The sequence below is a fragment of the Anabas testudineus genome, chromosome 12 (assembly GCF_900324465.2).
Source record: "Anabas testudineus chromosome 12, fAnaTes1.2, whole genome shotgun sequence".
NCBI lineage: Eukaryota > Metazoa > Chordata > Actinopteri > Anabantiformes > Anabantidae > Anabas > Anabas testudineus.
Genome location: NC_046621.1, coordinates 1466111 through 1491148, shown reverse-complemented (window position 1 = coordinate 1491148; position 25038 = coordinate 1466111). Strand labels below are relative to the sequence as shown.

Genomic DNA, 25038 nt, shown 5'->3' with positions numbered 1-25038 from the left:
GTGTGTTTGCTTATAAAGTTATGTAGTCACTTTTTGGTCATTTTACAACAGTTTATTTTATATAATTTATTTTCAACTATTAATGTTTAATTTGATTTCATCTTTGGTTGTCCTGTGTTTGTTTTTCATCATTTTCTTAATGTTTGTGTCTCTTTTTGTTCATTTTTCAACAGTTTGTATTCATGTTTTAACTCTTAATGTTTGATATGAGTTTATCTTTATCTTTTTTATAATTTTCATGTCTCTTTTTAGTCGCTTTTTGTCTCTTTGTGGCTTCAAACTATAAACATTAACAGTGTGAATGAGTTTTCACCCTGCAGCACCAGTTCTACGGCTGCAGTTCATACCTGACTCCTGCAGGTGGCAGCAACACACCTGCGCTTAAATGCTGCTTCTTCGCGTTGACTTGTGAAGAAGAGCAACATGCTAGAAACAGCTGGGAACCATTAGCTGAAGCCTGAGATCGTTCGTTTCTGTGTTTACGTTGTAAATCAAGCTGAAATATGTATTTATGACTGTCGAACATATCAGTAGTGTGGCTGACATATTGCTAACTTTTCCATGTAATTGAACTAAAAGTAATTTATTGCGGCGGATTTTATGTCCAGACGCTAGCTACTTAGCCTGCTAGCTGCTTTAGCTTTAGCTGTGACCGAGTTGTGTCGTTCTCTGCTGAACTGGGAGTTCGTTTCATAACACATGAGCGTGTCTCTGGTCGTTATCCGTCTGGAATTAGCCGACCAGTCTCCTTTCCCACTGGACTTCCAGTACTCGGCTGGTAGGTTAAATCTCAAAACGTCAGCTAACGCCAGTGTTTTTGTGTCAAGTTAGCCAAAGAGCTAACGGCTAACTAAGTGACAAGTGAAGACTTCACTGAAGATCATCTGTCAGCAAGTTATTAAAATGGATTATTAAATTATCGGTTATTAAAACCAGGCTTTTTACCTTGATAAACATTATGTAAACATCAGTCATCATATGTGTGAACTTGTCATTTTAAACTGCAGTTCCTTTGGTGATTTTGTTTCTGAAGGTGAATGTTTAACTATGAACTCATATTGATGGTGAAGAAGTGATTTAATGATCTATAATATGATCATTAGTAAAAGTACACAAGCTAACAGTAAAATGTAGACGAGAAGTTCTCATAAAACGTGTTAAATTAAAATCCAGCTGCATTTGTTCATTAATCTTTAGTGAAGATCGACAGACAATTAACAGAAATCTATTTTTGAAATTCAACAGTATCTTTGGCCACAGTGATCAGTCTTAATGAACCATCTAAACACAAACTAAACCTGACTATTAATATCAAATACTGAACTAAAAACTAGGAGATGGATGAAAGTTTTTTCTCTTGACCAAATCTAGAGTTTAATCGTTCCACATCTTTGTTCACACATCATATGTTTGATTCACATCTGATTTGAACCATTTTCAAACGAAAGGGGCAGTCATGTATCCGAAATAACTTCCACCATATGTGCTGTGTTTATAATAAGATGTGGAACTCAGACCTGTCTGTTTGTCTTTTGTCTTATCTGCAGTTGAAGACATGTCGGAGGAGGAACTTCAGGAGAAAGCTCTGGGTTTAGCCAAACACACTCTGAGTGGAAAGACCGACCTGGAGAGAGCAGCTGTACTGCACCAACACATTGGCAGCAGAGCCATGGGGGACATGGTCATAGAAACGTTTGAACCCAGCCCAGGTAAGACCCACATCCTGCAGAATGTGTTGAAGCCAACAAGCAGAACAAATAAAAACACAAAACTCAATTGATATACCTGCAGATAAAGGAGGAGGTGAAGAACCTGGTGGTTCAGCAGAGCAGAGCAGTGCAGCTGACGGTGTGGAGGCTTCACAAGACGGCGGTGAAGCAACAGGCACGGCTCCCGACTCTCCCTCTAAGCAGCTGCCGGACCAGATCTCTTTCTTCAGCGGGAACCCCTCTGTAGAGATCGTCCACGGTATCATGCACCTCTACAAGACCAAGTGAGCCCAGTTGGATGTGTATTTACATTTTCTGCTCCAACGCTGATCTGCTGTTTCAGTACGAGATGTGATTTTAATTTTGTCTCACTGCAGCAAAATGACCTCACTGACTGAAGACGTGAGGCGCAGTGCCATGGTGTGTATCCTCACTGTCCCGGCGACCATGACCAGCCATGACCTCATGAAGCTCATGGCGCCGTTTAATGATGTCATGGAGCATATGAAGATCATACGGGACTCCACCCCGAACCAGTACATGGTTCTGATTAAGTTCTGTACACAGGTAAGATCTCTGCAGCTTGTTTCATTTAGACTCTATTGTTCATGAACAGTGATTCATTAGTGGGGGCATCAACTTTTCTGTCCATGTCTTTTTTCCACTTGTTCTTCATGGGTTGAAGGGACTGGTTAGACTGAGTTGCTCAGTTCTATATGATGAAAGTAATGTTCTTTTGCAAAGCAGATACCTGGGAGAGGAGAATAATATGTATTAAGTATCAAAGTGATTTGAATAAACATTGGTGGATATAAAATCCACGATCTGATGTTTAGCCAGCTCTGTATTTTATTTGATTAAACTGTGCTGTGCTCATGTGCTGGAGGGAAGTTCAGCTCTAGGACTTCCCAGTTAGTCAGTGTTATCGGCTATTTCCTCACGAAACCCCCACGAAACAGTTTAGAGTTCACCTTTGAATTTTGAAGAGTATCTGGAGGTTTGTGCTTCTAATACTTTGTAGTACTAGATGAATGTATCTGTGCATGTTTCTCTCTCTTTTAATGCTTCTGTTTTCTTCTCTGTCCTTGTTTAGGCAGATGCAGACAGTTTTTATACGGCGTGTAATGGCCGTCAGTTCAACTCCATAGAAGACGCAGTTTGTCAGCTGGTCTATGTGGAGCGGGCAGAGGTTATAAAATCTGAAGAGGTAAATATATATTCACTCTGAGGTGTGTCTCAAATTCAGAATCACTCTCTAAAATGAGGAGCCCTAAAACCTGTGAGTTAGTATGTTTATGTTGTTGTCTACGTTGAATCATATCATCTGTAGAGTTGTTAGATTGCTTTAAACAACTGAAGGTTTGATTGTTCAGAGGTGTTACAGAGCGATGTCTTACCTTTTATAGACAATCTTTATCTACATACAGTGGCGTTGTACTGGTTCCTGTCAAGGTGACATGACAGAGAGTTAATATATGATGACTGTTTTATTATTACATACATTTTTTTTAATTCTAAATTTTTATTCTATTTGTGAATATATAAAGTTTCAGCAAACATCGGATCACTGGACAAGGAGAATCAGTCATATTGTTTTGTGAGGGAACTTGTTCATTACACCTCTCCTGCCATTGTCTGTAAAGGTCACTGTGACCCTGCAGACGTTTGACCCCACGCTACACATGGTTCACTTTCTCTAATCCGCCCCTTTCTCCTCAGGGTGCCAGTCTGCCGGTGATGGAGCTGACCGAGCTGCCAAAGTGCACCGTGTGCCTGGAGAGAATGGACGAGTCGGTAAACGGCATCCTCACCACTCTCTGCAACCACAGCTTTCACAGCCAGTGTCTCCAGCGGTGGGAAGATGCCTCGTGAGTTGTAAAGACACAAACCTAGAAAAAAACCTCTGGACTTTGGACATCGTCTTGTGTTTTGTTATATTTGAGCGACATGTTTGTTGCTTGGTCACTCCAGTAATTTACAGTCTAAAAGTTGTTTAAAGGACAATTGGCAGCTAAAATAAGTTAAATCTGTTCAGCTTTGATTTTACAATTGTCAGCGTTACCCTCCTTAGCCTAGTATAGGTACAGCATAGCACAGAACCACAACTGTATCAATAAAAGAACCTTCTCAGTCAGAATCACATGCTCTCTGACCTGATTCTCAGTGTACTGGTTATTTCTCCAGGCTTCATGTCATGTGGTGTTTGTTTTTGTCCGTCTCTATTCATGTATTCTTCTGTTCCACAAAGAGCTGATGCACATGTGTGACTGCAGCTAAATGTGTGCTCTGTTTTCAGGTGTCCTGTGTGTAGGTACTGTCAAACTCCAGAACCCGTTGAGGAGAACAAATGCTTTGAGTGTGGAGTTCAGGAGGTAACTGATGCCAGTGTTACTTTACATTGACTTCTGTTTAGTCTACAACATTTTTAACATTACATACAACATTTGCTCATTTCTGCTTCCATAGAACCTGTGGATTTGTTTGATCTGCGGGCACATCGGTTGTGGGCGCTACGTTAGCCGGCATGCCTATAAGCACTTTGAAGAAACCCAGCATACTTACGCTATGCAGCTCACCAACCACCGCGTTTGGGACTATGCAGGAGGTACTGGATAGATATCTGTGTGGGTGTGTGTTTGTGTGGGTGTGGGTGTGTGTGTGTGGGTGTGTGTGTGTTTATGGGTGTTACAGTCCAGCTCAGCTAGCTAGGGAAGAGAAGGGAGATTATTTATAATATTATTGTCAGTTCATTGTACAAAGATAAAGGCCCTCTGTGCAGGTGCTGCTAAATTAAAAACCCAAAACATCTCATCCAAACCTCAACTAGCTGCCAACAATCAGATGGCAGTACAATGGCAAAAACACCCCAACTTCAAGCTGCATTAATCCATTTTGGACACCAGAGGGTAGAATAACACAAAAATAAACATACACAGTCTTGTTAGTTATTAGAATTGTCTCTGTTGTATTTAGCAGCAGTTCTGGAGCCTTCACCAAGAGATGAAGGGGCCTGAATTGTTGTTCAGATTATATTTTGTGAGAGAATTTTAGGGACCTGCAATTCAAAACTGGGCCTCGACTTTGGATACAGCTGTTCTTAGAGGTTGGACTTGGTGTTTGTGTCAACCTAGTGAATTTAAGTCCAGTGTTTCATCTGCTTTAGTGTCCACAAGCTCCTGGGGGAAAAAGTGTTGCTCAATATTTAGAACAACATTGTTGATGTCATTAACCTCATGTGTAGATGGTGAATTAGAAGTGGCACAGTGAAAATAATACAAGGTTAAATATACATAAAACTGTGTATGTCTTGTTACCAGCAACGCTTCTTGCAGAAGAACAGACTACTTCTGCAGTTTAAAATAATTTTACATTTGAGAAGCTGAAACCAGTGAATGTTTGTCTTCATCTGTTCTGCTGTTGTAGATAACTATGTTCATCGGCTGGTGGCCAGTAAGACCGACGGGAAGATGGTGCAGTATGAATGTGAGGGAGACACCTGTCAGGCTGAGAAAATTGATGCACTTCAGTTAGAAGTAAGTGAGTCATTTAGTTGTTGTGTTTTTAAAAAAACATCTATGTGTTCTAATTAATGCTCCATGTCTGCAGTACTCGTACCTGCTGACAAGTCAGCTGGAGTCACAGAGGATTTACTGGGAGAACAAGATTGTTCATCTGGAGAAGGAGACAGCCGAGGAGGTAATCATGGTTAAGCTGGATTTAATGACCAATGAGCTACAGAACATCTGGGCCCTGCTCTCTGATATTTGAATGTGATGCGTATATGTTGTGAATAATATTGCATGCTCTGTAGTTGGAAGAAGCATGTGTAGCATGTGAGAACAGGCAGTCGCACCTACTCCACCCGCATTCTCAACACAAGAGCACCGCGGGGCTGCAGCCTCAGCTCGGCCCTCTTCACTTTAACACATAGCTACACCTCCACATTGAGCACTGCATTTTACACAAATGGTCTAAGAGTATTTCTACAAACACAGACAAGTATGGTTAGAGGTGAAGATGTAGTGTCATAGTGTGTCTGTATCGATCAATAAACTCCTAATGAATGATACTCATTCTTATTTACAATACAGGCTTTAAGTCTTAAAAGGTGCAGTGTGTAAGTTTTAGAGTGATCTGTCAGCAGAGATTAAATATAGTTCTATGTGTCAGTGTGTCATCACCACTATTGAGGCTCCCTTGTTCTTGGAGACCAGGGTGTGAGGGCTCAGGAGGTTCCATTCTGCAGTCTCACCACCAGATGCCACTCAATCTTTCCTATTTTACACACTGTACCTTTAAATTAAGCTGATATCACTTTGTCATTTGTGGTAACTGTGTTCTCTAACTCATGTGTTACAGATTAACAACATGAAGGCAAAATTTAAGGAAACCCTGGAGCGCTGTGATAACTTGGAGCAACGATTTGGTGAAATAACCAAAGAGAAGCAGAGCCTAGATAAAAAGTAGGTGTTGACAGACGCATCCTTTGTACAGCTGTTATATTACTGTTATTACTGTCTTAACGCTAAGTACAATTTCAGATCACACTAGTAAAGCTGCAACAGTCTATGGTGTCAAAAGAGCAGTAAAATTGTCCAGGAGGCCGTACAACACTACGACAACTCTGGAGCTCACATAAATGGACCGCAGCAGTATTTAATATTATCAATTAAACTTCTGCTTTTGCTGCTGTCACGAACCAGACTGTCTCCTGTGAAGACGTTTTGTTGGTTTCTGTGTAATTGAAAGTCACACTTCAGTCACATCAGTGGTTTGAAAAAGAGGGTTTGCAGAAGACACGTAATCATCATAATAAACTTTATTTATACTGTACATGTATCACAAATGTAGCTCGCAGTGCTTTACAAAATGAAAAAGAAAACAGAAGACAATTCATACAAGAGTTAAATACTACTGTTAAACCAACAAACACACACAGAACAAATACAAGTACACAGTCCCTCAATAACAGGTTCTGGTGAAAAGTTTCTAGGAAATACAGAACCATCATTCCCAGTAGTCGACCTCGTCACCAACCTTTAGTGTGTGTTAAATTGGGACCCGCGACTTGGTGATCAGTCAGTTTCAAGACACAGTCTCTGTTGACGAGTTCTGTGTGAACATCATTTAAACTGACACCACCATGTAGTCTCAGACTGACTCCAAGGGATCAGGGCTCTATGGGGTCCACACCATCTGTAGCAGAACCCTCTGCTCTTCTCTGAACATCTTTCTTTGTGTGTCTGTGTGTTTGGGCTTGTTGTTCCACAGCACAATGAATTTAGGACCAGTCAGACATTACGCTGATGTAACTGATGCTGGAAAAGAATCTAAACATGTGTAATAGACCTTTTCACACAATAAGATAAGAACGGTGATTACGAGTTATTTTCAGGTTCCTGGGTTTGCTCATGCTGGTTCAGACCATTTTAACTTTGCTGTCGCTCCTAACTGTGCTTTTGCTGTTACAACAAGTCAAAATACCTGCTGGAAATGCTCACTTTGAAGACTACTGGGTTGCTTTTATTTTAATCTGTTGACAAATCAGCAAAAATGCAGTACAACATGCAATAAACTCATCTCACAGCTCCGTGTTTGTATGTTCAGGTGCACCCAGCTGAACAGTCGAGTGCTGAAGCTGAGCCAAGAGCTGAAGGAGGAGCAGGAGATGAACCGCTGTCTGAGAGCCAACCAGACGCAGCTGCAGTCCCAGCTTGTGGAGGAGGAACGCAAAGGAAAAGAGAGTAGTGAGTACACGTGATAAACTATGAAAGAAACGTTTTTATCTAAATAATTTAAATGAATTCTCCTATCAACACTCTGAAGAAGTCATATCATACTGATAAATCCATTTTTAATGAGCGTCAGCAACACAAAGGGGAAACGGTAAAAGTAAAACGTGCTGTGATCGACCGACAAAATGGTCCCATGAGCAGAAAATCCAACATGCACATCTGCTCATTTTCGTCTTTGTGTCACCTGCTGCTGAGGTCAGAGGTTTTTAATTTCAGACTGGACAACCCAGAACAACAGGACCATGTAAAAAGAAAGGTCAACAGGAGTTTGAACATTGGTTCAAACATTGGTTTAGATATTCATAACATGGTGACAATAACCAAAGGTCGTACAAGCTCGAAGGGCTGTTTCTGTGCAGCTGTCTGTGGTCATACAACACTTCCCTCATTCAGACAGTAATGTGTGCAAATCATAAACAAATTGCAGCTACACCTGTAGCTGAGGGGGGTCACATTCTGCAGGTAAACAGAAACCTGCCGTGGGGCGAGTATCTGTGACTGAGTGAGTGCCGAAAAAACAGAGGTTTTCAAATCAAAGCACAAATGATGAAGTTGAACTTATCGTGAAGCAGAGCAAGCTGGCATGCTAAATAATAAACCTGGTGATAATGAGCTGGAAAAGCTGTTTCTAAACCAGCTCTAGTGAACTGTATACACACATTTAAATGCTAATATAGATGAAATGAGCTACTATTTGCTAAATATATCAACCAGCATTAGGACTGGATCCACATGGCCGTGTCATATGTGACGGTTGAAGAGTCACTGATGCCATTTCTCCAACGTAAGATGTTTCTACCACTTGGAGCGAGTGTTGCTGGTTAGAACAGCAGCGCTGGACGTAAGTACACGTCCTTCATTACTCAGCCGCCTGGATGAAACATGTTTTCTAAGTCCTGTGGGCTCACTGGGTGTCGTGAAGTAAACAGGAATGTGTTCTTACACCAGATCATCTGTGAGATAAATTGTCAGCCTCTTGTATAGACAGGAAGTTCACACAGCTGTGTGGAGACTGTAGCTCTGAACCAGCTCCGAGTGGTTTTATAGCATTAAGCATTAGTTAGAGTTTGAAAGTGCAGCAGCTTCACAGGGAGTTCTCACTCTTCACTGTTCAGCTTCACTCAATAATGTTTTATTTCATTAGACAAAGGTTTCGTGTTCTTAGGGTTTTACATGTTTATGGGTGGGTGTGTCTGCACCCTGTGTCCCGCACATTCGCTCTTGTACACAGCTGGTTCCGTATATACATGGGCAGAGAAATAAGGTGATGAACCTACAAAGAATAATCAGCTGAATCTGCTGCTGCTCTGGGATTCGCAGAGAGGTTTTAGTGGGTTTCACTTTGTTTAGCGTCCAGACCACAGCGTTCACTCACAGCAGCATCTCTGGCCGCAGCAGGAAGCAGCTGTTTTCAGAAGAAAAGCTTTTAAAAGCCACTTTATAGTGTATATGGTGTATATGGTGAAGCATTTGGCGGCTAACGAGCGAGAAATTACCCTGAGCAGTGAGTGGAGACCAAAACAAGAGGTAAAAGATTCATCAGGACACAAATAACACTCCACATGAAGAATCATGTTGCTCTGTAGCTGTTTGATGACAGTTAGTGTTTTATTCTTTAAAATGTGGTTGACGTGTGCGGTGTTTTGTCTTCAGGTGACCGTAAAGACATGACGATAGCAGAACTCCAGGAGCAGCTGAGAGACGTGATGTTTTATCTGGAGACGCAGCAGCAGATTGAACACCTGCCTCCAGAAGCTCGCAGTGAAATCCAGGAGGGACAGATCAACATCGCAGCCAACCCATCAGACAGCGCCATGGACTCAGCAGGAGCAGGCCCCTCGTCTGGCAGAGGCAGGAGAGGCCGGGGCAGGAAGAGGAAGTAGACGCTGTTAATATCTACCGGAAAGTGCTAGAGACTATTGCAGCCTCTCAGCATGGACACACGTCACAGCTTGGCTTTCGTTAACATGCGTCTGCATCATCGGAACAATCGAGACTTGAAAGAGTAAATATGTGAGATGTTCACCTGCACAGCGTCTCTCTTTAACTTAATGTAGCTTCTACAGGAACAGTAGTGCAACGCGTGGGTGGATGTTCAGTCGTTACTGCTAAACTACCTTTATGGCTTCGAAATATATTTTCCATCTATGTGAAGTAAATATATTCTTGCTGTTTCCAAATGTAAGAAGAGGATCTATTTTGGTCATAAATAGTTTTTATTTGCTCAAAGTTATGTTGATTTCTGCTTCTTATCAGTCATTCTTATTAGTCTGTCTGACGTCTTTACTTTGATAAGTGAAGATGTTCTGTTTTTTTCTTTTACACATTTTACAGAACTGGAAGACGAATGTTTGATTTGTGTAAAAGAAAATTCTGAAGGTTTGTCATATTTTCATAAACCTTTTTTAGGCTCGATTTCTGTGTCTGTTCTTAAGTTAAAAGCTGAAATGTTTTCTTTTGAATTTTTTTTGTTTGTTTTTCAAAAAAACAAACAAACTGGAGACGAGAAGAAGTAGAGGAGGTGAAATATGAACGTTGACATGTTGTCTTTAGGTTTTCTCTTCTCTCATCAATACATTTTATCAGTGTTAGGAATCGAGGGACAGAAGTCAGCGGACAGCCACAAGTACATGTACCACAGTAGAGTGGGTACTACTGCAGTCAGGGGTCAGTGGAAAGACAAGTAATACAGTATATGCACATATTTGTGTTGAAGAGGAAGATGAGCACACGATTTGGATTGCAAATGAGTTAAAGGCAGGCTGGAGGATATTTATAGTCATAACCATCGGCGCCACGGGACACTATGAACTGATGGTACAAGTACAATTCTGATGTACTTGATACTTATACTCCACTATATGTCCGTGTACAGTGCTTCTTACTTTATTTCTTATTTGGTAGTTGTGGTTCTTTTACATATTCACATTCTGCACACAGACATAGTGTCCACTTTACACATCGAGCAGTATTCAGATGCTAAATCGTGGCCTGTTGTTGGGTTTGTAGTGAGAAGATTTATAGGAAGTGCTGTATCAGTCATAATATGATATGTCTGTCAGTTATTCTCTTAATATATTAGATTTTTTAATTTATGGGGATGTTTTATTAATTTTTATAATCGTGACCCTGAGTGCTCAAAAAAACGCCGACATTTAAAAATAGAGAAAACATCAAAAAACACAAATACAACATTTCTATTTGTTGGACTCTCAGGGCCACCGTAGCTACATGTCACCATAGCTACGGTAACGTGCTGGATACTAATGGTGCGTTCAGTCGAATCAGCTGTTCAACCAAAACCTAACTTTATCAAGTTTGTGAAGGAGAACTGTTGAATTGAATCAGGAGTATTTTAATAAATGTACCTAATAAAGTGGACACTTAGAACTGCAGTGATTAGTCTATGATCAATTCGTAACGGCCTAAAGTGAATTAAAATGCATCAATGTTTTGTGCTTTTCCTTGTGTTGAAATATTAAATCTTTAGGAGTTTGAGCTGATCTGTGATAATCTGCACATGAAGAATTGATGTTGTTGCAGCTCTTCGATTTAACTGCAACATTAAAATGTCCTGACAAGTAAATGCACGAGAAATATTAATATCTAATAATGGAGTAATATTACTTTAGTTATATATCGGAATACTTCATAACTGTGAGGGACATTAAAGGTCACTCCAGTAAACTGAACTGCACAATTTGTAGAAGGATGTGATGAAGTGAGTCTGTTCACTGTATTTTGTGTTAGATTTATTTCTTAGTTTAACATTTGAACTTTGAGAATATCCATGTTAAAGCTGTAGATGGATCCAAAGGACCTTAATTAGCAGCTTCAACCTTTAACTGTTAGTTACAACACAGAGAGCTTTAGCTTAGCCTCAGCATGAAAACTGGGAACAGGGTCACTGCGTCATATTCAAACGAACTGTTCGCTGCTCGTTTGTATTTTAGCTCATCAGTCTGAGGCTGACTGACCTTTACCTCGTGTGACAGCAAACCGGTGTCATGTGTGACTTATCGCTCATCCTCCTACGGCACCATTAACAGTTTACTTCCAGCAGCTTGTTGAAAGTAAATTGTGTACAGAGGCGCCTTCCTTTGTAGAAACACACTTAATAATAGCTCAGACTTCCTGATGTTGATGCTGTCTGATAATGCACCACTCCTCTTAGTTTATGCCCCTGTCACTGTGAGTCGACACCACGCTGGGGTGTGTAGATATCTGTGCACAGGCGCCACAGTAATAAGCTGCTCTAACTTTACACCTCGTCATTGTAGGCAAATGATTCATGTAAATATGTTTCACACCTCGTTCTTTTATTTCCTAAGTTTAACATTTACAGCCTGCACGTTTCATTTCATTCACTTTTATAGATGAATTATTGATATTTTTGTTGCATCTGGTCGAAAGTCACTGATTGGTCGAGTCAAACAACCACAATGCTGCTAAAATGAAAACAGAGGAATCCACTCTAATTTTCAGACAGTGATACAAAGTACTAATACAACAATGAGTACTGACTGAAGTACAAGCAGAACAAGTACACGTTTCAAACAGAAGGCTGCATGTGGAGTTTATTTTAAGTAATTTACTATAATGCTAAACATTAGATGAGGAGATTGATGCCGCTCGTGTGCACAGTAAATATGAAGTTGGGAGTTGTTATATTTAGCTCCATCTACTTATTTTAGTGTCTGCAAACAGGAATATTTCTGAATGTGTCGAACAGTTCCTCTAAGTCAGTCACTAGCATTTACTGTAGTTTGTGCAGCGTGATATTTAAAAGGGACTAAATAAGGAATGTGGTTACATTAGCATGCTTTTATTTTGGGTGGAGATAAGCTGCAATTACAAGTCACACTTCCTGTGTAACATGTAGATAAGTGAGACGAACCCACAGTGAAACCAGAATATTATTTGCAAAGATGGAAGAAACAATGTGTTGAATCTAAATGAAAAAACCCTCTTATCTTGTTTTGCATCTTCATGTGAAAACAGAAGTATGTAGAGTGTCGGGGGTTTGTTTACTGGCTCCCACCTGTGGTCAGTGATGTCAAAGAACAACTACATGAATGAAATGTGACTGTGGTGAAACGTGTGAGACCTGCTGAAAAAAGCAGCAGAGACTGGGCACAGGAATCGAAGAGGAGGAAGAAGAGGAGGAGTCAGCACGAGTGAGGCTGGTCGAGGGTTTGGAGGTGACATAGATAGGAGGGCTCTTCCTGACTTGAAGCTCTTTTGCTTCTTCACTGCCAAACTATGGACTGAACCTGCACTGAATGTTCTTGTCTTTCAAAGGCACCGGACACGTTTTAAGGTAAGAACGCTCTTTCACTTCACACTTCTACTCTCGTTGCTCTGCAGACATCTTGCTGTGAGTGTGTGAATACCTGCTGATGTTCTGGTACAAACTGGTCAAACTGGGCAACAGGAAACACTAGAACTGTAATAACCTGCAACTTGTCTTTATGTGTTGTAGTAAATGCATGTTTTTGCAGCCAGCATGGACACAGCATTGAACAAAGTGACTTAGTGAAGGGACTTGTACACAGTGATCATCAAAGTGCTGTAAAATGATTGGTATGCAGCTCGTCCTTTCAGGTCTCTGCATGCGGAAAGTCAGAGTAAGATGAAGCTCCAACTCTCCCTCCTGTTTTCTGAATTCTTTTGTTCTGAAGTGAAAAGGAGGCCGCGTCATAAAATGACCAGAAATGAAAGTGTCTCTGTTCCGAGATTAATATCGACTCTCACAATGCAAACACTGTTCTCGCTTTTCCAAAGAACTTCCTCCACTGTGCCAGGAAAACAAAGCAGGTTCAACTTCTGACAAATTGCTTTATTAATGGTGCTGCACCGTTTGTCGTGGACCTGACCCCTTCTGGGTGTAACTGAGAGTTCCTCGTTTTCTGTGAGGCTACAAAAAAACACAGAAAGATAAGAGCTTTACAAGCTGCACACGATTATATCAATATGAAGTTAAAGTTTACTGTAGTTAGTGTTTCATGGAGCAGCTCTCACAGTGCAGAGGTGAATGACCAGAGAAAGTTCCTGAAGGGACGGCACTTCCTTCTTTCTGCAGAACCATCAAAGCTTTTTTTTTTTTACATGATTTGAATATGATATCGAACGGTCTGAAGGGAAACAGCAGCTGTGTCCATAGAAAGCTGTGCATGAGGAAATTTAGCAATAAAAGATGAGATGAAGCAGAGAAATGCAACAGAATAGTAGCGTGGGAAAAAGAGCAGAATGAGATGTGATCCTCTGTTTAGACGCTGGTTTTAGGTTCTGCTCTTTTATTTCCCCTAATTTCTTGTTGCCCCGCTGTAGTTTGTTCCCATGAGAGAAGAGAAAATAGCAGAGGGAGTATTGAACCTCCAACTGTTGCTCCTCAAGCTGTTTAGACACACCCGCTGTCCAGTTTCCTCCTGATGTGAATGTTTTGTAACTGATAGTCTGACTAAGTAGTTTGTATTCAACATGTTTTGGGAGTGTGAGCCCGACTGCGTCAATGGTCAGATAACGAAGAAGAAGGATGGTTAGAGCAGGAAAAGTCTGTTTCTATTTACCTTCAGTTCTTTAACTGGATCACAGCAGCAGGGAAATAGTTTGTCCGTCCATTAAATCTGAAGCTGGGCTCTGTGACCTTAACTTAACACTCCGGTGTCTTTAATGTCATGTTACCAGTAGATTAGAATAGAGAAACCTCACTTCAGGTAAATGAATCTGCATGTGTGCAGAACAAATAGCTGGAGGACAAGCACGTGCACGTTCAGGTCCAGGTTATGTAGCTGATTGTGATGCCGTGAATCTCTTGGTCTATATTAGATTATATATTTACATTTTTTAACACTTTCCCTCAAACTGTTGTGTAAATATTTAATTGATTCTCACTGTGTAATGTAAGAAAACACATAATTCAGCTTTATCACTGATCCTACACCAGCTGATAGATGACAGATTCCCCTCCTCCCCCTGATGAAACTCTGCATGAGCCTGCAGCAGACTGTGAAAGCAGCGCTGTGATTGGCTTGATTACCTGCGTAACCTGATTTCTCTGAGCAGTCAGGTCACCTAAGTGCACAAAACACACTTAATGAGTTGGTAGTTGGGAGCAGAGATACCTGGGTCAGGTTACTTGAGTAATTTCCTTAAAATATTGATGAAATACTGTAAAAGCCATATTTTCAACCTGTTATGAAGCAAAAGGAATCTCTCGTAATCATGAACACAGAAAACTCTGCAACAGGCTCATGTCTCACAGCCGACAGACCCAGTTAGAAACCAGCTGGTGAATGTCCAGCAGCTAAAAAGACAGTTGGTGGAGACCAAATCAGAACTAAAAGAGGCAGGTTGCTCACAAAAGGTGAAGCTCTGATCTGTGTGTTTCATGCTTCATGTAAAAATACAGATTACAGCAGCTCAAAGTGTTTCTCTCTGCAGATGAGTGACCAAGACAGCAGCGCCTCAGCCTCTCAAACCGAGGGAGAGTTCGAGGGAGAGATGGACGAAGAGATGGAGGAGGAAGGAGACAAGCATGAAAAGCGGAGTGGAAGCCCGACCCCCAGCCTGTCCTCCCTCTCCTCATCTCTACGTGCCGTCATACGCATCAAACAGAAGTACCAGGCCATGAAGAAGCGGCGTCAGGAGCTGGTCCTGGGACCAGGGGCCCTCACAGGAGCTCCATCACGAGCCAGCCCCAAAATCTTCACCTTCGAAGGACTCACCCCCTCGGCCTTCTCCGGCCTGACGTACTCTGCTGCTCAGAAGAAGAAGAAGCGGAAGAAGAGGCGGGTGTTGTTTCCCAACGGGGTGGGCCGCAGGACGGTGCCAAAGCAGGAGCACAGCCGAGCCAAATACTGCCTTTACCTGCTCTGTGCCATCGTCTTCCTCCAGGTGAGGTTTCCAACTCCAACTTTTTACTGTAGCTGTCTTTTAGTGGAGAAAACGATGGTCACCACCTTGAGGAGTTGGGTGGGTAGGGATCCCCAATCCTCCTGATCCTGCTCTCTTCTGATTGGTCAGCCTCTGGAAGTCTTCCTGTGGGCTCAATTATCCCTAATGTGAACATGTAGTGTGATGTACACATGGTCACACAGCTTGACCTCTAATGGTTTAACATTTAGAAGGTTTTTTAGGATGACATCACCGTCTCCACCTCTACTGCTGATTGTGAGTGAGGACTGTGAATAATCAGCTGCTGAGTGTAATAATAGAGTGAGACGCGCTCGGTCATGTCAGAGTTCATACTGTTCTTCGTTACCTAACAGCTGTTCATGTGGTCGTGTTTAAAGCTGAGGATGTGTCGTCATCAGTGTAAGCAGCACATCTGATATAAGACAGTTTGTTTCTCTGTACTATTGTATTGGAGATGGTTTCAGTTTGAAAGAGAACAATAGGAATCAAACCCTGTTATTATAAGAACTCGCTGGACTGTGACGTTCCTGCACAGTATGAAGCAAAAGTTCAGATTCCTGTGACGGTTTCGTGGTCACACAAAGTTTCAACACACTAATCATTGTTTGGTTCAACTCGACTTCATTTCTCCATCGCTTCACGTGTCTCTGTCCCACAGCTCTGCACTTCATGTGGCAGCTTCAAGCACAAACACTGAGACTATTTCCTGTCTCAGTGGAAATAAGTTGGACCTGAGCCGTTTGTTTTTGTGAAACACTTTCAAAGAGAGGATGTGATCACATGCTGCTTTTCCAGATGTTAACATGTGGACTGGGTCTGAATAGGTCCAACATCTCTTGTTCTCTGATTCTGTTAATGTCCTAAATCCACATTAATATTAAAGCATCAATCATCTGTTTCCTGGGAGATTATTGAATATGATGTAAAAACTAACTAAACAAACTAAACACAGATTTAGATTTTGGCTGATTTCAGGTGATTTCAGGTGATTTCAGGTGAGATCCTGGATGAGATCTCTAAAGCTGGACGTGACTCTTCACTGGTGGTCTTTCACAGATTTACTCATCGTGTCTGAACATCTGTCACTTGTTTCTTTGCAGGTGTACAACGCCATCGAGAACCTAGACGACCACGTTCTGAGATACGACCTGGAGGGACTAGAGAAGACGCTGAGGAGGGAGGTGTTTGGGCAGCAGGGAGCGGTGGAGGGTTTACTGTCCCACCTGAAGGACTATCTGTCCACCTATGTCCACAACAAGCCCCTGGTTGTGTCCCTGCACGGCCCCACCGGAGTGGGCAAGAGCCACCTGGGTCGCCTCCTGGCGGGACACTTCCGCTCCGTGGTGGGGGAGACGCTGGTGCTGCAGTACTATGTCCTCCACCACTGCCCTCAGGAGGCCGATGCCCAGAAGTGCGCCCACGACCTCTACGCCCTGATCTCGGAGATGGTGGAACGAGCCGAGGACGAGGAGAAGATCCCGCTTTTCATCTTCGACGAGGCCGAACACATGCACAGCGAGATCCTGGACGTGCTGTGGCAGCTCGTGGCCTCCAAACAGTCCAATGAATACCTGAATGCCATCTACCTGTTCCTGAGCAATCTGGGTCATGCACACATCACCAAACACATGCTACACAACTCCTCGAGTATTTCTATGGGGATGACAGCATCCGGTCGTCATAGCAACCTTGTGAAAGAGCTGACTCCAATATTACGCAACACTCTGAAAAAGCTTCACCCCCTGTGGACGGAGGCGGACGTCTTACCCCTGGGCCTGTTGGAGAAAGGCCACGTGATGGAGTGCTTCCTGGATGAAATGACCCGAGAGGGGTTCTACCCGGATCATACCAATATAGAGCGCCTCGCAGGGGAGATTGAATATTACTCCGCTGTGGGGGGGCACGAATATTCCCAGACGGGCTGCAAGCAAGTGGTGGCCAAGGTCAACCTGCTGTGAACGGCCTGCAGGAAGTAGTTTGATGTTTCACATTCTGTCAAACCGTGAAGACACAGCGAGGTGATGTGGTTACGAAACGTATGACACAACTCAGAGCTTTCAAAAGTGGTTTGGTTAAAGGGGGGGAGGGGGGGGGGAGCAGCCGTTAGTGCACAGACAAAGAACAGAGAAGATATGAAGGTTTGTCCAAGCCTCAAAGTGTCCTTAAAGGATCAGTTCACTCAAATTAGAGAGAGAGAAGTTTGTTTGCACAGCTCACGGGGATCAGAGAATTAAATCTCCCAACAGAACCACACGGCTAAAATAGACTGTGTGGTTATTTGGGTGAACCGACCCTTTAAACCCTTTTGAGCGGAGCATTCTCCAGATACTGTATCAGGCAGCTCAACCAGACATGTATGGTGAAGCGTGAAGGACAATTTTCACTGGAAAACCCAGAACCTGAGGGACAAGACGAGACACACAGGAGAGCAGTAACCTGCATATTTTACTGTAAAAGGGACAATTCAGATATTTATTTTATCGACTGACAGTAACATGACCTTAATTAATGTTGGTGCAAGTCAGGAAGGTCCGAAGTCATTTCTACTACGTGCAACATGTGAACTTCCTGAGCTGTTGCAGTAGAAGTAATTCTGTCTTGGACCTGCAGATGAACAACAGCACCAGCTAGAGGCCTAACATCACATTTATCTTGCTACAGAATGAATCTTGTACTTGTCTCAGAATCATTTTATTTATTAAATACATGAAAATCCAAAGACACGTGCAGACTTGTGCGTAAGATTGAACTTTTTAAGATGCTACACTTCAGGTCACTTTCAGTCCAAATAATTCCAATATGAACTTTAATGTGTACCAACTAGAAATTAAAGACCTCATTTAAACATGGCTGAGAGATTTTATTTTATTATTTATATCTTTAATGCAACAGCTGCAGAACTTCTCATGTCACTTCTGTTGGACATAAACAAAATCCTACAGGAATAGACTGATGCTTGGTAGTTCAGGGAGCAGGACGCATCATTTTCACACATGGATTCTGAGAATCTTTGGAATGTGCTGGAGAAGACTTTGTGCAGCGTCTCTCATCTCGTCATCTCATCAAAACGATCTTGGAGACAAATTCATGCAACTCTGGACGAGAATAAATGTTGAGACATTGCAGAAGCTGATTGAAATGATGCCACTGATTTGCTGCAGCTACGTATTTATTATAAACAGTGTGAGGTTTCACTGATATCCTCTCATTCTCTCGAAGCTTATATTTCCTAAAAACTAGTAATTTAATTCAAGGTTCTCTTACTATTTTTTTATCACTGTTAGTGGAGGAAATAATCACAAACCTTCAGACATAATTTAATGTTTTTATTTTTCCCTTAAGTTAACATTGGAAAAAAATGAGGTACTGAGTCTAAGTGACAAATAAAAATGAACTTTGTGATCATGACAACAGTCAGATGGAAAAAACACTGATGCATGATTCCAAAAAACAGAAGAACAGGATCATCATGTGGAACACAGCAGCCTCCCAGGTGTCACGATGGGAATCACTCAGAGGACAATCAGCTGTTTTATGTACAGGTGAGAGATCGATTTCATTACGAGAGCCCCGACAGCAACGAGCGCAGCCTCTGAGCAACAAGAGGAACCGGCTGACCAGCGAGTGACCTTCAAACAGATGCAAAATAACCTCACTCTCCTCTGTAACTGCTGTCCTGGGACAGATAGGTGCAAACAATGTTGTAGAAATGCAGACTAACTACATAAGCGACAGGAAGATTCCACTGCACTGGTTTCACCTACCACCACGAGAAGGACAAAGGAGTTGAAGATTATTTAGCAGCACATGTGGAGACATTTATTCCTGTAAAGCAGCTTTACTTCATCGTATCAGTGCCATGTTACAACAAAACATTTAGAAGAGTGAAACAGTCCACAGATGGCAACAGCAGCCAAAGTGTCCAAACCAACATAAGCGCTCAGCTGCATCATCTATGTCGTCGTTCTCACATCATTTCTGGGAAAACTGAAGCTTTCGTGACGTCTACAACAACCACAACTTCGACAAAGACCTACAGGGAGAGAAATGGTGTCGGTTCCAGGGTCGACCTCACCGCTCCTCTGAGACTTGACTGTTGCGGCCAAAACAGGAGCAGAGAGGAGGAGCTACATGATGGGAATGTGTGTGTGTGTGTGTGTGGGGGGGGGTGATGTGGCTCTGGGCATTTTCTTCTTTGTTGGTGGATCGGACTCCTCCTTTATGCCTCCAGCTCGAAGCCCATGCCGACTTTGTGTCCACCGGCATTGAAGTTCTTCCCGTCGATCAGGGCTGACAGGGTGACCTTCACACCTGCACAGACACGAGAACCACAACGTGTCAGAAACTGTTTTCTTTGAGTCACAACACGTTATCAGATTTAATAGAAATCTGAAGATTAATGATTTAAACTGAGTGCAGAGACAGAAATATGTATAGTCTGTCAGAGTCTTCTAAAGTATGTAGGTCCATGCCAGATCTGAATCTGAGCGAGATTCACGGTCACGAGTCATCACTCTGACAAAACAATGTTTTCAAAGAAGAAGGTAAAGCTCGTTCTGGATAGAGACGTGTATTCATGGGCTTTGACCTGTAAACACAAAAACCCTGAAACTAAGAACAGCTCCTAACTTGCAGAATTACAACAGTAACTGGTAGAAATAATGAACGTGTCACTTTAAAACTGAAGAGGAACGAATGACTCAGTCCAGAGCTAAACAACAAGTTAGAGTTTGTCCAGAGGACCAAAAACAGCTGTTTCAACATTGAGCGCCTCACTGCTGTTTTCAGTCACTAACATCAGAGAAGAAGAAATAGTGGCCCACCTGGTCGGAGGCTCTGGGTGTAGCCTACACCGATCAGACTGGCATTGTTCACTTTGGCCTGTGGTGGCAAACAGAAAAAAGACATGAAACGAAGCAGCAGAGCGTGTTGGTAAGAATCACAACTGTAGGTGCACAGCTGCAGGACTCACAGACAGAGACGCATCTTTGTCCAGCTTGTATTTGGCAGCGATGCCGAAGCGGGTGTTGTTACTGCCGGCGGTCCAGGCCAGAGTGACCGCCGTCTCCAGCTCGTCGTTCACCTTCTGGTAGATGGAGCCTCCGAACTCGGTCCCGTCGTTACTGAGAGAGAAAAGACACCGATTCAGACACGGTGAGATTTATTCTCCCGACTTTCCTCCACAGCCTCGGTGGACTGTATTTGGGCAGTACTGTGATAGTACTCTCCAACAGTAAACTGTAGGTGACGTGTGAAGTCAGTGGAGTACTCACACGTTGGTGTGCAGCTGGAAGTCCCCAGCCCTGTACCCGAGGGCAAAGTTGTTCTGGGCCAGTTTGGATTTGGCCGTGTCGAAGGCCAACTGGTAGCCGGCCAGCCAGCCTTCGTAGCCCAACACAGCAGCCGCGTGGATGATGGGACCCTCGAAGTCGACGTCACAGTTCAGGTTCACGTAGTCGCGCTTGTAACCCGTCTTCAGCTTCCCGCTCTTCTTACTGGAAGAACAAGTTAAATGTTAGTTTGTCTCTAACACTGGAGATTTTCTATATCTATTCGTGTTATCAGCAAATGGTCTGAAAAGACCTGAACCAACAACTGCCGTCTGCACCAAAGGTCGAATCCACTGTTCAAAACCTACTAAAACTGACAGAGCATCATGCTGCTTTGTGTTCTCTCTCTGCTTGGACTGGGTCTATGATTCTGCTGTCCTTGGGTCTTCTTGGGATCCCGTCTCTTCATTTTGAAAATCAATCTGTGCATGTCTGCTTTGGATCGAGTGTCGTCGTCTGTTTGCTGATCTGAATGATGCCGAGTTTGACTCTGCAAAGAAACTTTCACCGAGTTCACCTTACATCTCACAGATGTGCACGTAAGCTGATCTCACTTCAAATCTACTTGAAGAAGTGTGACGTGCAGGATTGTAACTTGAAGGTAGAAGGTCATTCTGGACTTTTCATGAGATTAGTTGAAAACAAAACTTAAATCTTCACTTGTTTAAAAAAAAACAAAAAACTGTGATTTAGCTCAAAAATTTAATTCAGAAAAGTCTAAAAAACAGCTGCTGTAAATGTTTCAGTCATTCATGCAGATAAATGCAGTCTCACCCTGTGTTTGGTACAAAAGACGTGTCCAAACCGACCTTCAGTCCTTGAGCCAGCTGTGGGTGAAGTTCAAACATGAAGTTAACAGTGAAAGACTCAAACAGTCTGATGTGATCTGTTTTCTGTGAGCACACGACGTCTACCTGGTCCTCCACAGTAACTTCGGTAGCCAGCGTGTTATCTGTGTTCCACTTCTGGTTGACACTCAGGCCCAGCTCCTTCATCTTGTATTTGGTCTCCAGGTTTCCTGAGGCTTTTCCTGTGTCTGTGTTACTGGAGCCAGATGAGTTGAACTCCTGTAGGACAAAGGGTTAATCAGACACAGCGAGTGTAGAGAAACTGCCACAAGGAGTGAAAGTAAAGAGTCTGATGGTAGAAGATCCTAAAAAAGAAAGAATCCTTAAAGAGAACGGGAAACTGTGCCAACTATGACAGAGCAAACATACTTAAACTGAACAGAAATAAACTGTTCACAGAAAGCCGGGCAGTAACACATGAGACAGAAAGACACACAGATACACTTTATGGATACTGCAGGTGTGAGGGAGCCATATAAAATGCAACTGACAGTAGGAGAAATGGTTAGAAAACACTGACCGACAAGAGTGAAAACAGCTGCGATTACTGACCTCAACCTAAACAGGCTGACTTTGCTTTTTGTCCCAGTTGCTCTGCACAGCTGATGGACTGAATATTCAGGTCAGTGTGTCACTGAAATAGTGAGTTTAACTTGCAGACTTTCAGCTTTTATATGGAACATATAATAAATATACAGTATCTTGTAATCTGAGGAGAAAAGCTCCTAAAGAAACCGCAGGAAGAGCAACAGGAGGAGCTGGAAACAGATCTACTAAAAGAAGTAGAATGTGGTCTGTTTTTAGTTAGTTTAGTTCCTTTAGTCTGACCTACATATATCTGACTGAACCAGAACATAGTTTCTACATCTGTGTCCAGCTGACTAACTGAAACTGGCTCAACACTCGCCACAGAGATGAAACAGAATATGGAAAAGAACTCTTTGTTGTAACATAAAGTGTTAATCACACAAAAATAATCAGACAGTGGTTAATAGAAAAACAAAGATGGAAAATGGTCTCATTCCTCTAAAACCGATCTTACCATCTACGTTAGAGCGTGAGCAGTCCAGCACGGAGGGCAGCAGCATGGAAACAGAGTAGGGGTTAGGAAAGGCAGGTAGAGAGACAGACAGGCCACAAAACACACACCTGCGCTTCTGTCGTGTTTCTCTACAACAGAGCAAACATTAAGCCAAGCAGGTCTGCACCAGTCGACCCTCAACCCAGAAACCTCCCAGTTTCTAGGGGTTCAGTTACTGCAACAAAAAACTGTGTGTAGTTTAAGAGTTTAAGTGTTTTGTAGTGGGGGGGCGTATTGGTGTGATGGCAGAAGCAGTGGGTTTGTGAAGAGAAAGCAGAGGAAATGTACTGAGCATCCAGATAAAGGACGAACATCAAGAACTCACCACTCCACTTTGTGATTTGGTCTTAAGGTCCAGCTTCACCACACCAAAGCCTGATGGATTTCAGAAGAACAGAAGTCATTAAATGAAGCATAGACATAATATCTCCCATCCCACCATCTCCCTGTAACAAACTACTTTGATTTTTAAGGTACTGGATCGTTCCTTTCGGGACTAAAACAGAACTCACCATAGCCCTTGCTGAATATATCCTTGGCAGCTTTGCCCAGGTCTGAGTATGAAGGAGGGACGGCCATTGTTCTGCAGAAGACAAAGAAGTTTATCAGCACGAGAGAAGGCCAGACTTTGTGTAAAACAATACTACACATCAGGAACAGACGTAGGCTCCCATTGTGTGTGTATGAAGGGATTTTTTTATACATGTTGTTCTATTCCATTTCACTCCCCCGTCTTTCCTTTAGTGCCTGTAGGATCTCTGTGATGTTAATGATGCTGCACCATTAGCAAAGCTGATCCTGAATGAAGGCTGTTAGCAACAAAGTCAATGTGGTTCTGTCTTAATGCAGAAACAGTGCAAAAAGCTGTGGTATGACTCAACAGCCGAGTCTGTCAGCGGGCCTCAGCAGTGGGGAACAATCTGTTCGTTTAGAGGGAGCTGGGAAGCTAACAGCTAACAGCTAACGAGCTCTGCACTGCACTCAACCCAGACGCTAATGGAGCCTTGAACTTAAAAACTCCTAGAACTGCACCATAGAAGAGAAACGTGAGCCTGTACACAGAAAACACGAAACAGCAAGGCTAGTAGATGTTCATGCATCAGAGAAAGTGGACTTTTGTATTATGGTCAACATATGTGAAAGTCTGTAGAAATGAATTTAAAGATCAGTGCTGTGCAGTTACTGGAGGTGTGTTCAGGGTGTGAACAGCAGGTGAAGACAAATCCTGAGATTGAGACCGATTTCTGCTGTTAACAGATGCTACGTGCAGCATGCATCTCTCAGTGGGACAAAGGACGACAGGTGGACCAGTGAAGGAGCTGTGGGGGTTAGACAGCCAGCTAACTAAGCTAGTTGCTGCACAGAAACACAGCTAACTAGCGAGTTATTGTTCAAAGTAATGGGAACACCCCTTCACATCCAGACTGCATGTCACAGACTCAGCTGTTAAAGTGGCTAAACGCGTGGCCAACGTTATATGTTTAAATCTGTTCACTCCCAAACCCAATCATGTCAGGATTAAACAGGCAGCACAAGGCTAAACATCATTATATAACACAGGGCGACCGTTAGCTACCGTTAAATCTCTTCAAATGCTAGCTGTGCGGCTAACCTTGAAAATAAAGAAGTAAAGTAGAATAAAGCTCGTCGCTGTATTAAAGATTAATTAGCATTGCTAACGCTGCTTACCAGTACTAAAGTGTTTGCAAATGTAATCTGCGGAGCCTGGAGTGTCCCTGGTGTGATGCTGCTCACTGACTGACTGACAGCTAGCTTAGCTTAGCTTAGCTTAGCCTAGCTTAGCTTAGCACTGTCTGTAACAGCTACGGGGCACAATGAAGGAGACATATGGAGCATGCGCGGTGTAAGTGAGAAAGTGAACAAAGATTAGAAATAACAGCAAGAGAACAATCCCTCTATTCCAACCTGCCTGGGTCTTTATCAAAGAGTATAACACGAACAAATGTTTGACAGGGTTGTAGAATAAACAGTGGAGGGACAAGTACTCAGATTATTTACTCAGGTAAAAGTATAATTACCACATGACAACTTTCTCTGCACTTAAAATATAGAAAAATAATATAAAAGCTTCTGATAAATGACTCAATATAAATGTAGAATTAATCATTTAAGTCATTTAAACAGATCATTACTTTCTTGTGTGGGTGCTTTTATTTGCCATTCTTTTAATATTTAAATAATTTAATTGAATGCTACTTACTCACATGTAAGTAATGATAAAAGTGTCCAACTTGCAGTTCTCAGATGACTCTGCAGCAGTGGGGTGAATGTGAAACATAACACAGAGGTGAGGTGGCCTAGTTTAATGTGACAAACAACAGTGGGATATTTGTGCAC

General features: G+C 42.5%; 3 protein-coding genes across 4 annotated transcripts; 2 read left to right on the top strand and 1 right to left on the bottom strand.

Annotated features, from left to right (window-relative positions):
- Positions 1 to 406: 406 nt before the first annotated feature.
- On the top strand, positions 407 to 9919 carry brap (BRCA1 associated protein). The gene is made up of 13 exons (XM_026355977.1): positions 407 to 778; positions 1548 to 1709; positions 1792 to 1993; positions 2087 to 2276; positions 2803 to 2916; positions 3429 to 3577; positions 4006 to 4081; positions 4176 to 4314; positions 5133 to 5242; positions 5316 to 5405; positions 6069 to 6172; positions 7317 to 7456; positions 9158 to 9919. Exons 1-13 carry the CDS (start codon positions 700 to 702, stop codon positions 9385 to 9387), a joined length of 1785 nt encoding a protein of 594 aa, XP_026211762.1. The 5' UTR covers positions 407 to 699; the 3' UTR covers positions 9388 to 9919.
- Positions 9920 to 12688: 2769 nt separating this feature from the next.
- tor4aa (torsin family 4, member Aa) lies at positions 12689 to 18270 on the top strand. The gene is made up of 3 exons (XM_026356625.1): positions 12689 to 12824; positions 14948 to 15400; positions 16522 to 18270. Exons 2-3 carry the CDS (start codon positions 14948 to 14950, stop codon positions 17377 to 17379), a joined length of 1311 nt encoding a protein of 436 aa, XP_026212410.1. The 5' UTR covers positions 12689 to 12824; the 3' UTR covers positions 17380 to 18270.
- A 469-nt stretch (positions 18271 to 18739) lies between these two features.
- On the bottom strand, positions 18740 to 24569 carry zgc:56235 (porin). 2 transcript variants are annotated; one of them, XM_026356205.1, is made up of 10 exons: positions 24370 to 24569; positions 23193 to 23263; positions 23006 to 23055; positions 22642 to 22644; positions 21666 to 21818; positions 21526 to 21578; positions 20695 to 20916; positions 20394 to 20544; positions 20245 to 20302; positions 18740 to 19732 (listed from the first exon to the last, which is right to left on the bottom strand). In XM_026356205.1, the coding sequence occupies exons 2-10, from the start codon at positions 23257 to 23259 to the stop codon at positions 19641 to 19643; spliced, it is 849 nt and encodes a 282-aa protein (XP_026211990.1). In that variant the 5' UTR covers positions 23260 to 23263; positions 24370 to 24569; the 3' UTR covers positions 18740 to 19640. The 2 variants fall into 2 exon arrangements, with proteins under 2 accessions (XP_026211990.1, XP_026211991.1); XM_026356206.1 differs by lacking the exon at positions 22642 to 22644 and having other exon boundaries at positions 24370 to 24547.
- Positions 24570 to 25038: the final 469 nt, after the last annotated feature.

What these genes read in the sequence shown, in the direction of transcription:
- tor4aa (XM_026356625.1), top strand. Translation starts at nt 14,948, where the DNA reads ATGAGTGACCAAGACAGCAGCGCCTCAGCCTCTCAAACCGAGGGAGAG. An exon ending in GTGCCATCGTCTTCCTCCAG is followed by an intron (nt 15,401 to 16,521) that starts GTGAGGTTTCCA and finishes GTTTCTTTGCAG; the next exon opens with GTGTACAACGCCATCGAGAA.
- brap (XM_026355977.1), top strand. Translation starts at nt 700, where the DNA reads ATGAGCGTGTCTCTGGTCGTTATCCGTCTGGAATTAGCCGACCAGTCT. An exon ending in ATGCACCTCTACAAGACCAA is followed by an intron (nt 1,994 to 2,086) that starts GTGAGCCCAGTT and finishes GTCTCACTGCAG; the next exon opens with CAAAATGACCTCACTGACTG. An exon ending in ACGCAAAGGAAAAGAGAGTA is followed by an intron (nt 7,457 to 9,157) that starts GTGAGTACACGT and finishes TTTTGTCTTCAG; the next exon opens with GTGACCGTAAAGACATGACG.
- zgc:56235 (XM_026356205.1), bottom strand. Translation starts at nt 23,259, where the DNA reads ATGGCCGTCCCTCCTTCATACTCAGACCTGGGCAAAGCTGCCAAGGAT. An exon ending in TATATTCAGCAAGGGCTATG is followed by an intron (nt 23,056 to 23,192) that starts GTGAGTTCTGTT and finishes GAAATCCATCAG; the next exon opens with GCTTTGGTGTGGTGAAGCTG. An exon ending in ACAAAGATGCGTCTCTGTCT is followed by an intron (nt 20,303 to 20,393) that starts GTGAGTCCTGCA and finishes TTGCCACCACAG; the next exon opens with GCCAAAGTGAACAATGCCAG.